The sequence below is a fragment of the Scylla paramamosain genome, chromosome 34 (genome assembly GCF_035594125.1).
Source record: "Scylla paramamosain isolate STU-SP2022 chromosome 34, ASM3559412v1, whole genome shotgun sequence".
NCBI lineage: Eukaryota > Metazoa > Arthropoda > Malacostraca > Decapoda > Portunidae > Scylla > Scylla paramamosain.
Genome location: NC_087184.1, coordinates 15,160,222 through 15,176,354, shown reverse-complemented (window position 1 = coordinate 15,176,354; position 16,133 = coordinate 15,160,222). Strand labels below are relative to the sequence as shown.

At 39.0% G+C, this 16,133-nt stretch overlaps 1 protein-coding gene across 1 annotated transcript in view; it reads left to right on the top strand.

Moving 5' to 3' along the window:
* The window catches only part of LOC135090262 (voltage-dependent calcium channel type A subunit alpha-1-like), a 290,421-nt gene that overhangs the window by 210,251 nt on the left and 64,037 nt on the right, over positions 1-16,133 (top strand). The window contains exons 13-22 of the mRNA XM_063986871.1: positions 926-961; positions 6,070-6,157; positions 6,597-6,724; positions 7,009-7,231; positions 7,726-7,930; positions 8,251-8,469; positions 11,962-12,113; positions 13,269-13,379; positions 14,149-14,338; positions 15,587-15,699. Of these exons, the coding sequence (XP_063842941.1) occupies positions 926-961; positions 6,070-6,157; positions 6,597-6,724; positions 7,009-7,231; positions 7,726-7,930; positions 8,251-8,469; positions 11,962-12,113; positions 13,269-13,379; positions 14,149-14,338; positions 15,587-15,699 (1,465 nt within the window). The remainder of the gene's footprint in view (positions 1-925; positions 962-6,069; positions 6,158-6,596; positions 6,725-7,008; positions 7,232-7,725; positions 7,931-8,250; positions 8,470-11,961; positions 12,114-13,268; positions 13,380-14,148; positions 14,339-15,586; positions 15,700-16,133) is intronic.

The following is a 16,133-nucleotide window of genomic DNA, read 5'->3' as shown; positions in this document are numbered from 1 at the left end:
GAGATTTAAGGAATGAATTACTGCATTATATCCAGCCATGTTGATCCATTGAGCAGCAGCACACAGCAGTACCTGCCCCAATATCCCATTGTGTGGGAATGGTGAGGCATGGGATGAGTGCATATGGACTGAGTCACCACTGAAGGCAGTCACCACACTGCCACAGGGCAGAGCACCACCTGCCTCTTGGCTACATTCCATAGTCAATGAAAATTCTCTTACCAGTTTTCCATACAACTTAGTCTTGGAATTTTTCATCAGACTGATTTGTTACTCTTAAGTGTGCAGGGTATTTATTAATGCCAGTGTTGTGAACATTATTGAGGAGAAACAGCACTACTGTTCCTCTTTGTGGTTCAGTGCACAGGATCAGAAAACAAGTCTCAGTCCCTGATGAGTGGGTTGAGGTTATTGGCGCAGTAATTTGGATAAATTACGTTAAAATTATTCCAGACAGTAGGAGAAAAGTCATGTTATTACTGAGAGTACCCAGCCAGCAGTCAGTCAGCATTCAGTGTTTCCTTCACCATTGGAGCTCACCACGCCAAATACAGGGTCATTTTGCCCCCTGGAGAGGCTTGTCTGCTCAGCACTAACTTTTGTGCATTATAAAAAGATTTTTCATGAAGTAGATCCTTATAAATTCTACCAGGAATCTGCCTCCCAGCAATAAATAATCTAGAAGTTTCCTCTTCATAATGTTTTCCAGTGTGTTACATTTTCACAAGAGCATGATGAGAACACAGAGGTGCCCAAGTATTATTGTTACTGGCTCTGGTTCATCCAGGTCAGCTTGGTTAACTTAGTGACCCTCTTTTATAGTTTTTACTTCAACCTATATTTTATTACTTTAGGAATTATTTCCATGTGTACATATTACTAAGATCTCTCCTCACACCAGACCCCCAATTTTTCATTCTAACAGCCCCCCTTTCTCTCGCAGTTCACGCCAAAAAGAAAGGTATTGGTACGCACCTCATGGTAAACCTAGATTACATTATAGACGTTGTCGTAAACCCATTTTATCATAGATTGTCCGGCAGTACTAATTTGATACATTTTTTTAGGCGACTGTGTATGGTATTTTGAAGCTTTAGTACTCAATTGTATTTTGAAGCTTTTGCTACATTTCATAATATGATGAGTATTTTATATCTACAGCAAACTTTGATGTGCATTTTTGTCTTTTTTATATATTTATGATATTTTTTTTTTTTTTAACTGGAGAAAATCCATAAATTTTTGAAGCTTCAAAAAATTCTATGATTTTTACTCAGGTTACTTTTTTGACACATGACCAAATCAGAATTTTTTGTGAACACAGGAAACTTTTCAAAGCTGCCTTTAATTGAAAAGAAAAAGTTGAGGAATTGTAGTGCAATATACTTAATCTGGCATCCTGAGCCTTTCTTTAGTATTTAGTGCATGTTGTTTCTGAGTACTGAACCTACACGAGGCCACGCGTCCCTCTAGCATTAGCACACCAGCATAACAGCCGCCTCATAGCAGCATTGAGTAGGACGTGCTGGAGTGACATGGTCAGCATATTGTGGTGTTGATGCTGTCTTTACATAGAGTCTGTAGTCTGTACTAAGACATTAGAGTATACTAGCAGTCATCTAAAACATAAGTATATATGGATGTGGAGAGGGTTTACATTAGACTATTATAACTCACTGCCAGTAAGGGTTCAGTTCTCCATGTCATAACATTAATATTGACCTAATGATTATTTTCAGCCTTAGAATTGTTAATGAAAGCCTCCAAGGGTTGCTCTGTCAGGAGACTCTGATCAGTACAGAAACTATCATGCCCATTCCCTATGTACCAGATTTTTCCCTCTTTTTTCCTAGTCCTTAGTATATCTGTGTTTGTGTTTTCAAGTCTGAGATGCAGCCGTGGCTTCTGCCCCTGGCTTAGCCTCCCCCAGAGAGACCAATGTTTTTGGACAGACACTCAGTCACTGCCTCCCTCACTCGCTGCTTGCTGGTGGCCACATTTTCAGTGCCACTTTTTGACGTACATACAATGATGAAATTTTATCCTTACTCCAACATATTGTTCTCAAATATTCTGTACCATTTTTTTACATACCTAAAATTATGAATTTTTCTCTATGTACAAACCTAGAATATTTCACGTTTTCTTTACTACTACATACCAGTGGTTTTGAAATATAGCAAAGTTTTTTTCTTTTTAATCTTCAGTTATTATCTTTTTAATTTTTTTATAAGATATTTGAAAAACCTTAAGTAGTAAATTAGTTGAACAGAATCCATATTGTTTTGGTTAATACACTTTTTGCCTTTAGTTATACAAATAATGAAAATAGCATATCAGGAGTAAATGAATGAAAATCAAGAATTTTGACCATCCTTACTGGATGCTTGGAAAATAAGATCAAGTGTACTGAAAAAAAAATATACATCCCACTATTATAAGTAATCATTAAAATAGCAGTAGACTTAGATCACCTGGAGTGAATGGAAAAAAAGGCTGAAGTGCAAAGGAACTGTGGTGTTGGAAGAGAGTCTGTAGATTGAACTGAAGAGGGAGAATTGTGATAGCCTGGCTTGTAGAGAGAATGCAGAGGAGGGAATGGAGAAGAACTCTAGAATGAGAGGTGTGAGGCTGAGAGGAAGACCATTATCAGGAGGAATAGGCAGTGCCAAGAGAGTGCTAGATGTAAGGGACATGTGTGGAGTGAGGAAGGGTGGCTGCACATAAGGATGAAAGAAGAACAGTTATGATTGCATAAATGAAGATATGGAAGCTCTCTGAATCTGGTTATTTAATTGCCTTGGTCAGATGCAGGGAAAGGAAGAGTCTTTGGTCTAACAGGGAAAGCCAGCAAACTGTTATAGAGGTTTGGAGATTACTGGTTGTTTTGCAGGTCATATCCTTTCATTGTGAGTGGTGGGGGTTAGTTCTCTGTTTTGTAGGTTGTGAGGTTAAGATGTGCATGTGTGAGTGTGTGTGTGTGTGTGTGTGTGTTGGCTCCTTGGTTGGCCTCCACAGTACTAAATGTAGAGTGGTACCCTCACACATATACTTCTCATAACACATAGATACCTGTACATGTATAACCACACACATACAATATATATGATACATTAATGTTTCCATACACATACCTACAGGGCTTTCAGTTTGACATGAGGTGTACCAAGACTTCACTAACATCTCTCAGTCACTAGTGGCTTAACCTGGCAACTTTATACTAAGTGAGATTCTAGGCATTAGTGGTATGATCTCCTCCTCCCCCATTGATTCTCCCTTAACAAATCACTAAAATACACAACCCATGATTTTCTGTGTATAACAAACTGCTTCCATCAAGTTATCCCAGTGACGTCACACATTTCCATCATGACAAGTGTGTCTTTGTAAATATTCCCCCGTGTCCCTTTCTTCACCCAAGTGCTGAGTAACTGTGGTGCAGAACTTGTCCTATGCTTAAATTGTTGAGTGTGTTCCTGGCACACTAGTTTTACAGCAGAAGAGGCAGCACTCTTGTGATCCGTGCTGGTGTCATGTGTCTTGTTGAGATGCCATTCAGTATTCCTTTTTCTATTGTTATGTATGATTTACTTACTTTACCCTCCCAAGGAAATTTCATCATTGATCTCAGCAACTCACTAACCCCGTGAACCTGTAAATACTTAACACATTGCATTCCCATCAGTCTTACCACACACCATCTCCAGATCTGTGAATGCCCCTTCAAAATGCCAGCGTTGCCTAAGCTGTTATTGACACATCTTGATCCACAGCACATCTACCTTACCTATGAATTTCAAGTGATAAAGAAAGCAGTGATTAAAGGATACTAACTCCCGTTGTGTCAGAATACTATTTATGAAGACCTATATATAGCTGCCTGCTGTTTAGTTATTATAAATTAGTAAAAAGTAGTGCAGACTGTATTTAGACTTGTAATAATGAAGTAGGAATAATGGGGAATGAGTTAATTGATGTAAAATTTTAAATAGTTCACTTTCCTCAACACTGTGGCTCCTGAATAGTGTGTTGCAGTGTTGCAGTGTCAGCATCACTGGTCACTGTAACCTTGTTTCCCACTGTAGCCTTGGAATAGTTAGACTTGGGAAAGATTAATGTTGTCACTATTGTTATCAGCATTATTTTCTTTATATTATGAAGGTTTTACAAGACAGTGGGAGCTTAAAACTCTTCAATTTATAGATGAGACCAGTTATATTTGTGGTAATTTGTTATGTACAGGAATTTTGAGGAATATTTAAAGGAGTTATCATTGCTGTTTTGGACCTGGCAGATTAATTGAAGGGTTACTAAATAAGGAAGGTTTGAGGATCAGCAGCTTAGTAGTCACTGGGAAGGAAAGACAGGACTGTGAAAGTTGACATCATACAAGTCATTAAGTTTACTTTTATCACCTCAGTTCTTTTTAGTTTATACATTGTTTGGTTATTATTTATAATTGATATTGGGTAAAATTGTGATATTGATTTTGATGCAAGTAAGTATATGTAAAAAATATCCCTTTCATAAAGTTTGAATATGTTTTTTATTGAGCTCTTTGGACAAGGATTTTGTTTAAACATGAGTTCTGTTAATTCTGTTCATCTTAGAAGAATCTGCTCAACCATATAATCACAAGGACTGTAATTTGTTATATTCATGTCTGCTGTTCATCTTTGCTTACAAACTGCTCCTCTGAGTGTTTCATAATAAAATAATTCAGTGGGTTCTGTGAAGCTCCTTCCTGGTCATATCTTGAGCCTCAGCAGCCCTGCGTGGTGCGTCACCCTCCACTCGCCTGGCCCGGGAGACGTCCTGGGTCAGAGGAGACAGCCTGAGGAGACGACCGCCAGGCACTCCACCTGACGGCTGCCCTCTGTCAGGACTCCCCACAGGCAGCCCTTCCTTTGGCCATGCCTCCTCTTGTCTTGGCATCACTTCCCTGTGCATTGCTGTCTCTGTTCTTATCTTGTAATGTCATCTCATCTGTCTGGTGATTTTCCCTCTATGTAACTTGTTCAGTCTGTCCAAGGAATCCTCTCACACTGTTCTCTGCGGGGGAGTCCTGCTGGGTGCTGAGGCTCGAGGAACACGGTGGGAATTTTCCGGCAAAATTTCTAGGATGGTTAAGCAGACGTGTTAGTCAAGTGAATTAAGAATCACCACCTTTTGCCTGTTTTGATCTTGTTTTTGGGGTTACATAACTTGGTCATGTTCAGCTGATTTATTTATTTATGTGAACCCCAAAATATAAATGAGTCTTTTTTGTCCTGAAGTATGAGTTACTAGCATGACCTCAATAAGCTCACTCTGGGCCTAGGAGCGTTTCCCTGAACTTCAAGCAGCAGTGAGAAGGACTGAGTGTTTGCAGTCATATTACTTGTGCCTAAGCTCTTTGATAACCTGGAGTGAGTATTGCTATCCAGACCCTACACACCCGAGGTATTTCAAGGTGACGACACCAAGTAGACTCTTAATGCCCATAAGATGACTAGCTTTGAGTAATCCCAGCACCAGAAATATACTACATTGATACCATTATTTTTCATATTAACGATGTAGTAACTAGTCCAGGCTGTCCAAAAGATTGGTCTTTCTCTTTAAGAAAAACCTATTTTCATTTGTAACTATACTGTATATCCATAACTATAGTGTTATTGTGCTGTTGAATACTTTCCACATTTTGTAATATAGAAGACTTCTAGATACTGTACTGTGTTTTTGTAGATTTTTCTTAGACTTTCCTTCTTGCCTTGTGTTCCCACCACTACTGGAGAGACCCCCAGCCTGCACCCTGTGGCCTCCCCTTGTCCTGCATCACTCGGCTCTTTATCGTAGAAGTACAGGGGAAGTGGCATCTTTGTAAATACCTCAAAGTTATGACATAAAGGAAGTTGTATTTTTACTAGTATCTACAAAAGAAAACCCTTAAACAGTAGATGATACAGTAGTGTTCATAACTCTTTTAGTTTTATTTTAGGGCTAACAAAATTTAGAGGGTATTTGTATTACTGTTACTGTGGCCAAGTAGTGGGTGCCAGGTCTTAATTCAGCCTCATCCTTGCTCAGGTGTGTCAAGAGGAGCCACATACCTGAAAAACAAAGTTAAAAAGCAAGGTGCCTGTGCAAATTTTTGGAAAGCAGAGAAAACATTAAGGTAAGCATCAATGTAAAGCTGATATTTAAAACTATATTTAATTTGTTTTTTTGCAGGGGTGAAATAATAAAAAGGAATAGTAAAGAAAGTACAACTTAAAACTTATCCTCTATGTAGTTCATTTTGCAAACTCTTTATTAGAATGGAAACTGTCTGTGTGAACATTCTTATTTGCCATAAATGAAGGTTTTTAATGGAGTCTTACTGTTCTAGTTTCACTTTGCTGAGTAACAAAGTAGTTCATACAGAAAGTTACATTATGTTACGTTGTCATGCATACCACTTGGGATTCCTGTGGGGATGCTTATGAAATCTTTCTGTAAGCCAGTTAAAATTAGAGTACAATGGTTTTATCTAAGCATTTTATTTCCATTCCTAGCATTTTGGTGTGTAATTTCCACTCTTAACATTCCGGGCCCTAATGAATACCTGTGTTCAGGTTCGGCATCCGGCGGACCGTGAAGCAACAGTGGTTCTACTGGTTCGTCATCATCCTGGTGTTCCTGAACACAGTCTGTGTTGCTGCGGAACACTACGACCAGCCGCCGTTTCTCACCAAGTTTTTGTGTAAGATTAGAAGTGTGTCTGTGCTTGTATGAAGTAATACTGAAGTTTGCCTACATAGAATGATTATAAGTGCATTTGTACTTTTTTTGGTGAGGAAATTATGAAGTACTTAAGTTTGCCAAAGTAGAATATTAATATGGTCTGTATAAAAGTTTCTTAATTAAGTTCATGTGTCTTTAGTGCATTACTGTCTTTAATTTAAAGATCTTTTCTTCACTAACATACAATTTTTTTTACATGTCAATAACTTGTGATTCTCATTTTGATATTCTTCTCTTTTCCAGACTATGCAGAATTTATATTTTTATGTCTGTTCATATCTGAAATGCTTATTAAGATGTACGCCCTGGGCCCAAGAATATACTTTGAGTCCTCCTTCAACCGTTTTGACTGTGTTGTTATCAGCGGCTCAATATTTGAAGTCGTCTGGTCGGCCTTCAAGTCTGGCTCTTTTGGTCTCTCAGTGTTGCGAGCTTTGCGACTGCTGAGAATATTCAAAGTCACAAAGTAAGTGTGTTTGGATCAGCAGTGTTATATAAGGTGTTTCTGGTTTATAAGTGACTTTTTAAACTGGTTCATTAAGCAAATTGAATTATTGTATTGTTATTTGATGTGATGTTCATAATTTCTGTTACCACACCAATACTGCAAGTTCACTGCAATAGTCTGAATCCAAAATGTTTTTTCTTGTGAGTTTCCATTTCTTGAAAAGAATATTCCTTTTCAAAGCTGTATCATTGTAATTTATATTTAAAAGTTACGTAGTTGTGTTTGTATAGAGGTCAGTCTTGTTAAAATGTTCCTTGAAAATTATTCAGAGCTTGAAAACTCATAATGATCAACCATACATTATACTTACTATTTTTCTGTTATTGCATTTTCCGGTATTTTTAAGCTTGTAAATCTGTGTGGGGCTTTGTCTGGGCCACCTGGTATGGGCTTGCCAGCTTGGTGTATAGATAGACAGACATCATTGGTGCTGACCCATCCTTGTGTTGCAGATACTGGTCATCACTCCGCAATCTGGTGATCTCTTTGCTGAGCTCCATGCGGTCCATCATCTCTCTGTTGTTCCTGCTCTTCCTGTTCATCCTCATCTTTGCTCTGCTGGGGATGCAACTCTTCGGTGGCTCCTTCAACTTCCCAGAAGAAACACCACTTGCCAACTTCAACACTTTTTCTATAGCACTGTTGACTGTATTTCAGGTGAGTCCACTGTGGTCATTGTCAAGATTTTTGTGTTTGTTGCATGAATGTATATTGTAAAGACTGGTTATGTATTAGTGTCATATGTTCCTATTAGTTTTTCATGTCATGTAATTTTCATTGCTCCCTCAGAATCATCTAGTCATTCATGATTTAATGTATTTTCAGTATACATACAGTAATATCTGCATCATCTTTCAAAGTGAAAGTTTCACATTAATAATTGTACGTCATGTAATGAAAACAGCTAAAAAAACTGTGATGTAATTTTTACCCACTTCTTCCTTGCTCCACATCTCATTGCATTCATTGCCTTACAGATCTTGACAGGAGAGGACTGGAATGAAGTGATGTACCAGGGCATTGCCTCCCAGGGTGGCACAAAGTCTGGCATGATCTACAGTCTGTACTTCATTATTCTGGTGATCTTTGGTAACTACACCCTCCTGAATGTGTTCTTGGCCATTGCTGTCGACAACTTGGCCAACGCACAGGAGCTGACAGCGGCTGAAGAGGAGCAAGAGGAAGAGGACAAGGAGGTCAGTATTGTTTAAGATATTAAGCTGCATGAGGGTGGGAGAAAACAATAAAACAATCTTAGTCTTGGGTTTCTCAGGCTCCCTCATAAGCTTCCCCAGATATTGAAATACTCCCTTCTGTCAGTGCCTCTGCTCTCGCCCTCCACCTTGGTGTGGGGAATGCGCATACAAGTGTACTGTTGTCATGGTGTGCACTGCTCACCATTCTCAGGGGCCTCACGTGTGCCTCATAGTTCTCGTTGTTATGGGAAGTGAAATGTAGATGCTTGAAAATCATTGTTGAAATGGAATTCATATACCTTTCTGAGAGGTATTTTTATATCTGTAACTATATCTCATTCAGTAAACTCTTCAGAAACATGATATATAATGACCATTGGGTATTGTGTATATAAATACTTCCATGGAACATTGTAAATATATACAACACTTGATATTTTAGTAGTGAATGGTTGAATAGAATTTGATGAGCAGTGATGAAAGCCTTGTATTATGCTCATGAGGAAATCATTTCAAAATATTCATATTAGTGAAGACGATATTTCAGTGGGATGTGAATGAGCATTACTATGAGTATATGTAGTTTTCTTTGTGTCTTTACATGATGATAACAAAATCTGCACTTTTCAGTCTTATTTTTAGTCTTGAAAATTGCATATTACTAAACATTTACATAGATGAATAGGAATGCATATTGTTTGACCTTCATCTGCAAAAGATATAAGCTCTAAAATTGCACAGTGGGTGTACAGAGCAGACAAGCCCAGGCCGGCCCTGCTGAGGTGTGCAGGCGCCTCAGTAGACCAAAGGAAAGAATGACTCCTGCATTTCAGAGAACATACATGTGTACTCGCTCCCTCCACTGGGACGTGGCCGCTTCCCACACACTGTTCCTTTTTGACACCCTCTCAGTGACCAGAGGAGCTTTCTTGATTTTGAGTAACGTAGTGATGGGAACTATAGCGTGGATTTATGTAGATGAGTTATTGTAGGTGCTACATAGTTGATATCAGTGTGTGTTTTATAGTGTTAATAGATTTTAAAGTGTTTTCCCCACAAATTTTGAACATGTCTTCGCTTTTGTAGGTGTAACAGTGATGATGGGAGAAGACCCCAAGAGTCTTCTCTGTTTTTTTACTTAACATTTTTCTCATCTCTGTTTGCCTGCTGGGACTGACGGTAACGCCACACTCCTCCGTCTGGGCTCCACCTCTTTTTGGCGATGGGCTCTGACCAATACCAATTTTTGTGTTGACAACATCATGGTTTATCAATTTTATATACAATCAATGTATTTATTTCTGGTTCTGTTTTCATTTTCATTTTTATTTTTTCATTTACGGAATCACCAACTTTTTGTTCCTTGCCTTCCGTTTACAATGTTTCTCATACTAAAGAGTATTGAGAAATACTAAATGGCACACAGTGTTTAGTTTTATGTTGCACAGTATTGCACACTACTTTGTGTTTCTGTAGAACCACTCTAGTTTCAGTGTGCTCCTGTAGAATTAGGATGACAGCTTTGTCCTAGTGCTTCAGGCAGGAGTAGAGGCTTGGCAACAGAACCTCCACAGCTGGCCGTCAGATGCACTCCGACCAAGATAACACTTAACGGAGAGTCCTTTGCTCAGACTGTCACGGGGAGCATAGACTTAGTCCTGGATCTTCACTGTTCTCTACCCTTGTGACGGGACATCAGGGTGGCATGTTCTAGGCATCTACAGTAGTGGTTTCCTTAATCCTACTTTTACATTCTCAAACTTACTCCTTCCCTTACTAAACCTTTTTTTTATTGGGCCATATGAAGATCAGCCACCACAGCTACTAATGGGGTGGACTGGGGTAGGTTAGGTTAAATTAGGTCATCTCATCTAACCTAACCTATTGTGTGAGTGAGACAAGTGAGTGGAATGTGGTGGTGAGAGGAAGCACAAAAAGAAGCAGGAATCTTTTATTTCTCTTACACTTCTATTGCAGGCTTTCTGAAGAAGTCAACAGCTAAAGCTTCTATCTATCTTTATACCAGGCCAGCAATCCTGCACACGTTGCCCCAGACAAAGCACCACACACTCGTATGAACATCATGTACACTCTTAGCCTCATTGTCATCTTGTGGACAACTCTACTACATCCCAGGAACTTAGGCATAGCACAGCTGGTCACTATTTCCACAGCAAAGCCCCACAGCATACACTGGTTTACTCTTGACCCTTCATAATGAAACTGTTCCAATCCTGAGACTGCTGTAGATTTAGCTGAAACATAAAATAAAGTACATAGGGAAATACATAAGGAATACATAAGGAAATAAAATACATCTGCCTCATTCAGTGCCTCCTCTCACCATCACATTGCATAACCTAAGCCAACTGTACCTGTCACCAGTACCTGGGATGGGTGGTCTTCTTGTGGTGCCTAACTGGTCTCAAACTGACTCCTTCCCTCATAAAGCTTTTCCCTAATCCAGCATTTGGGGGTTTGCTCTGAGTTGCCATCTTGGTGGTCTGCTCCCTGGGCTGCAGCTGGTAGTGCTTCTCGGTAGTGCGTTAGGGTGGCTGCTGCCTCCCATAGCCCTGTTCAATATGTTGCTGTGCTTCCTTCCTCTTAACATGGTGTCATTATTGCTTCCCTTCCTGAGTTCTCTTGATGTTTCTTCTATGGGCGCATTTCTGTGGTTAGACTAACTGACGGTAGTTTCGTGTCTGTCAGCTCTCTCTATCTTATTTCCTCTTACCAAATGTATTGAAAGGTTTGTACTAACTAGGACTCACATTCCAGTAAGTTCATGATTGGCTAGTAATGTTTCAAAGACACATGATCAATCTAACCTCAAATGCGCCCCAGGCATTAGTTATTGTGGTTTTGATAACATTAGAATCCCAGCTCTAATCTTAAGGATTGTATTTTTTGTAAACATCTATGTGATGCTTTGACTCAAGATAAAACTTTTTATGGATATAAGATTTTTGTTCATGACATATAAAGTCAAGAAGCTTTTTTGGAATTTAGTGTTGTATTTGTCATTGATATGCTGAGATTAATTTTTCCCTATATTGATTATACAAGTGGCATGTAAATGATATTGTTGTTGCTCATACTTCTTTTCTGGCTTTTCCCAGACTCCAAGATACATACTGAAAATTTTAATTTGCTAGAGTAGATCCAAAAAATGAAGGAGCATTCTCCACATGACCTGTCAGCAGGAAAGGCAATAATTTGGTGCTCCTGGATGCCGCTGCCACCGGCGGTCACTGTGTCACTGTGCCGCTGCAGCAGTCAAGGATGAGCACATGATTCACTCCTCTAAACCCCACTGCCTGCCAATCTGCTTTGATTAAGACAACACATTTGATCTAAAAGATCCATAGTAAAGCTAGTCTGCAGGGTATCACCATTGCTATGATTTAAAATGCTATGCAATTTTTTGGTCATAAACACGAACCCCCAGCCATCCTCAGCATATTTTGACGCCCTTGCTGTTTTCGTCGGCAGTCTGACAACGATCAAGATCCTGAAAGTGTCGTTTCTCTACAGAAGCAGCAAGCTGAGCTTGAAAAAGAATTAGTGGCACTACAGAACAATACTGATGGTCCTCCTACGGTAGAAATTTGCCCTCCATCCCCCGGGGGTGATGGCAAATCGAAGTAAGTCTGCAGTGGGTCATAGGCGGTGCTCTCAACAACTAAATTTCATTTACATTTATCAGTTCTCATAAAATATGAAATAATGCTCCATGATACTTGAAAAATGCTTAGATAATTTCATGACCTTGGTTCCACAAGTCCACATATATCTATCCTTGTATGATGATTGAAATTAACTTGCATTTACAAGTTTTATAATACATTGTTGTGCCTATTACCCACAAAGCTAGAAAAACATTGTTGAATATTTTGGAATCTTTATATACACAAAAAGGTAAAATGTTATATTCAAAATACATTTAGTTGTGTAGTACATTAGAAATAACTGTTAGATGTTGATAGACATTGATATGGTGGTGTATAGCATAAATTTTCATTATTAATTAGACAAATTTTATGCTTACATATCAAGTACTCAACTTTGATAGTAGCAATGGGATCACTGACTGGAAAGAGAATCAGGGAAACAGGCATGATGCTTTTGTGAACTCTGAAAAGGCTTCTGGTTAGATAGAATAGAAGACTGTGTTGTGTGTATGTATATGTATTAGAATGAGACATGCTTTGCTTTGGGTCAGATATAAGAGAGAGAGATGGATATATCATGATAACACGAGGATAAACTAGTTATGGTGGCAGGCCAGGGACAGGAGGGACCCTGATGAGCTACACACCTGAGCCATGCAGTGTAGTTAGCTTCCCAGGAAGGCTGAGAGGCTTAGATGTGTGACTAAGTGTGTGGCTGCCCTCTCTTGCCTACCCTTCCTTGTGGTGATGCTGGCTTGATGATATGGTTGGGCTTGTGTACTTGACTGAGACACTAAGGAAATTGGAGAAGAAGAAAAGAGAGAGAGAGAGAGAGAGAGAGAGAGAGAGAGAGAGAGAGAGAGAGAGAGAGAGAGAGAGAGATTGAATTTGATGGTGATATGAAAGAAACCAAATGCCATGAAAGGTAAGATGAGAGAAGATGATATGACTTGATAAGCTGAAAAAAAAAAGAATGGAAAATCTATACTAGAAAAAGTGTTTAGGTGGGAAGAAATGAATTAGTGATGAAATGCATGAATTAGTATTTGTTACATGTAATGAAAGCTCTTCTCAACTAACAGAAATTGCCAAGTTTTTCACAGAATCTAATACAAGTCTGTTCTCCAGTAAGCAAGATACCAAGAGTGATAAGGATATTGAGAACCAAGAGGATGACATGGGGGGCCCCAAGCCAATGCTGCCATACTCATCCATGTTCATCCTTTCACCCACAAACCCGTAAGAACACCCACACTTCTATCAAATCTTTGCTTCTGCAGATAAGATCACCTGAAGACATGCCAACTTAAACTAAATGTGATGTCACTATATCTTCAGAGTTCAGAGTGATGAAGGAGGTGGATGGTGATGTAAGATTAGATTATTAACACTTTCACTGCTAGGCTAATTTTCTTTAACTTTTTCACTGTGATACACAACAATTCACAGCACTAAGAACTTTGAATGAAATCTTTATAAGCACTCAGAAAAAAGAAAGGGATGAAAAGAATAGGTTTTGCAGTTTTTAGTTGTTGAGTGAAAAGAAATGTCCCAGAGTGCTTAGTGATAAAGGAAAAATATACCAAACAGCAGAGAATGTGTTAATACCTTTGACATTTTAGACACTTTTGTGCTAAGCCCTCATGAATATGTCTGCAGTGTAAAAGACAAAATTGAGCTTCTGTTTTCCCTCTTTTCTCTCCTGTGTCTCCATGCAAACAGTTTTTACAGTGTGGAAGATGAAGGAGGGATGACTGTAGTGGCAAAGAGAATAATGATGTTAGATTTGGTTTAGAAATGCTCTACCGTGTGGAGTTACTGATCTTCAGGTGATGTGTGTCTGCCAGTAATCTCTTCATGGATGTAACAATTATGCTACATGTGTGGATGTTTCTGTCTGTAATCTCTAAATGATATAATAATTTTGCAACATATGTGGAAGTGACACAATGGTGCAACACATAAAGCCCTCCAAAGGCCACGTCCTGACCTGAGTGTTGTGTTGCAGGATCCGCAGGGCAGCGCATTGGGTGGTGAATCTTCGCTACTTTGATTTCTTCATCATGATTGTCATCACCTTGTCTAGTATTGCCTTGGCCTCAGAGGATCCTGTGGTGGAGGACTCGGAGTGGAATGAGGTCCTCAATTATTTTGATTATGCCTTCACAGGAGTTTTTGCCATAGAAATGATCCTGAAAGTAAGTACAAGTGCACTGTCTTCACACCTAAAAGTAAACTGGCCATACTTATGAGCATAGTAAGATTTTTCTTATATTTTCTCTGATTATTTGTCATTATTTGTTATTTGTTTAGGAATTTTCTGGATAAATGAGACATCCTAAAATTTATGGCCTCACATTGATATTTTCTTATATTAGAGTATTAGGAATATTTCTGACATCATTTAACTGTAAACTTCTACAGTGTAAATTATATAAGTTTCTCTTAGTGGTCTAATTTAATTCTTTATCTCAACAGCATCTTGAAAATTTTAATAAATAAGCATTAAATATATATTTACTTCTATATAAGATAAGTACTTTAGTTTCTTCATTTTTTTTAGTTGATTTATATTATCATTTATTTTTGTCATGTTTTGTCACCACGTAATGTGTGTTACCATAACATGACTGTCAGTTTGTCAGCCCCACCAGTGTTGTAATGGTCCGAGCACCCTCAGTGTGTCAGTCAAGAGTTCTGTGCTGCCTCCTCAAGTCTTAAGTACTTGTATGTTGTAGTGTGTGTGCATTTGTCTCGGCTACCCTCCATGTGGGGACATTAGCCCGGTGTGGAGATGAGTGTTTGCATTCATTTGTCTTAAAACCCAGAAAATTCAAATACTTTTGAAGGGTTTCCATTGTAAGCAAGAACTGTTTTCATTCTGTGGCCAGTTGACCAAGGATAAGCTCACACTCTCAGACTGGCACGCAGGAAAACAAGGAGTCCAGCAAATGTTTCAATGAACAGTAGAGTGCATTTTGTCTTGAAGGCTGACAACACTGTTCACTTGTAGGCCAGATCAGTAAATTCCACTGCTGAGATCATAATATCTACAGTTGTAAATCTGTTCAGTGGAAGCACATGGTATTGGCTTGAAAGTATAATCTTCCATTGGTAATGAGTGGAGGTACTACTTTGTATTGTTATACTGGCTGTACCATACATAGGCACAGTATTCACCTCCCATACTTGCACTGGTGGTGGTATATTTTTTATATTTACAAAGTATTATTTTCTGTTTCACTCCAGTATTATGTAATGTCACAGTAAACCAGTAAATTTATGTAAAGTGTGCATGTTAATACAGTGAGAGCTCAAGTGACTTGACATCACTTCATGGCAGCAAGTTCCAAGTGACTTGCCTGTCGTGGTGTGTTTATCAGTGTTAAGTCTTGACCAGTGACAAGTTTACCACCGCCGCACTAATGCCTGCGTCTCCCTCACAGGTGATAGACTTAGGGGTGATATTTCACCCTGGATCATACCTCAGGGATTTTTGGAACATATTGGACTCCGTGGTTGTCATATGTGCAGCCGTTTCATTTTGTTTTGATATGATGTGAGTAGATGTGCACCTTTTGTTGTTTGTTTATCTGTTGAATGTAGTGTTCAGGCTGTCACAGCCAATGTTCCTCAGTAGAGGTACGCTTAAGATTTCATCACATGTGAGCTTCACAGCTAGGTAATGCTGAGTGTGTGTGTGTGTATATGTGTGTGTGAGGGTGGTGTGGGAGTGTGTTTGTATATGCAGATGCTATACACACACATGTGTGTGTGTGTGTGTGTGTGTGTGTGTGTGTGTGTGTGTGTGTGTGTGTCCTATTGCTGTTGAAAATCATACCCATAATTCTCATTATTCTGTGTATCTTTAGCATATGCATTCATTTGCTTCACATTACCAGAGGTGACAGCTTCCAGAGGAGGCTGCATCACTGCATTATGCTTCACACGAAATATGCACACATGGTAGGCAAGAGAGTGCTAAACAGGCTC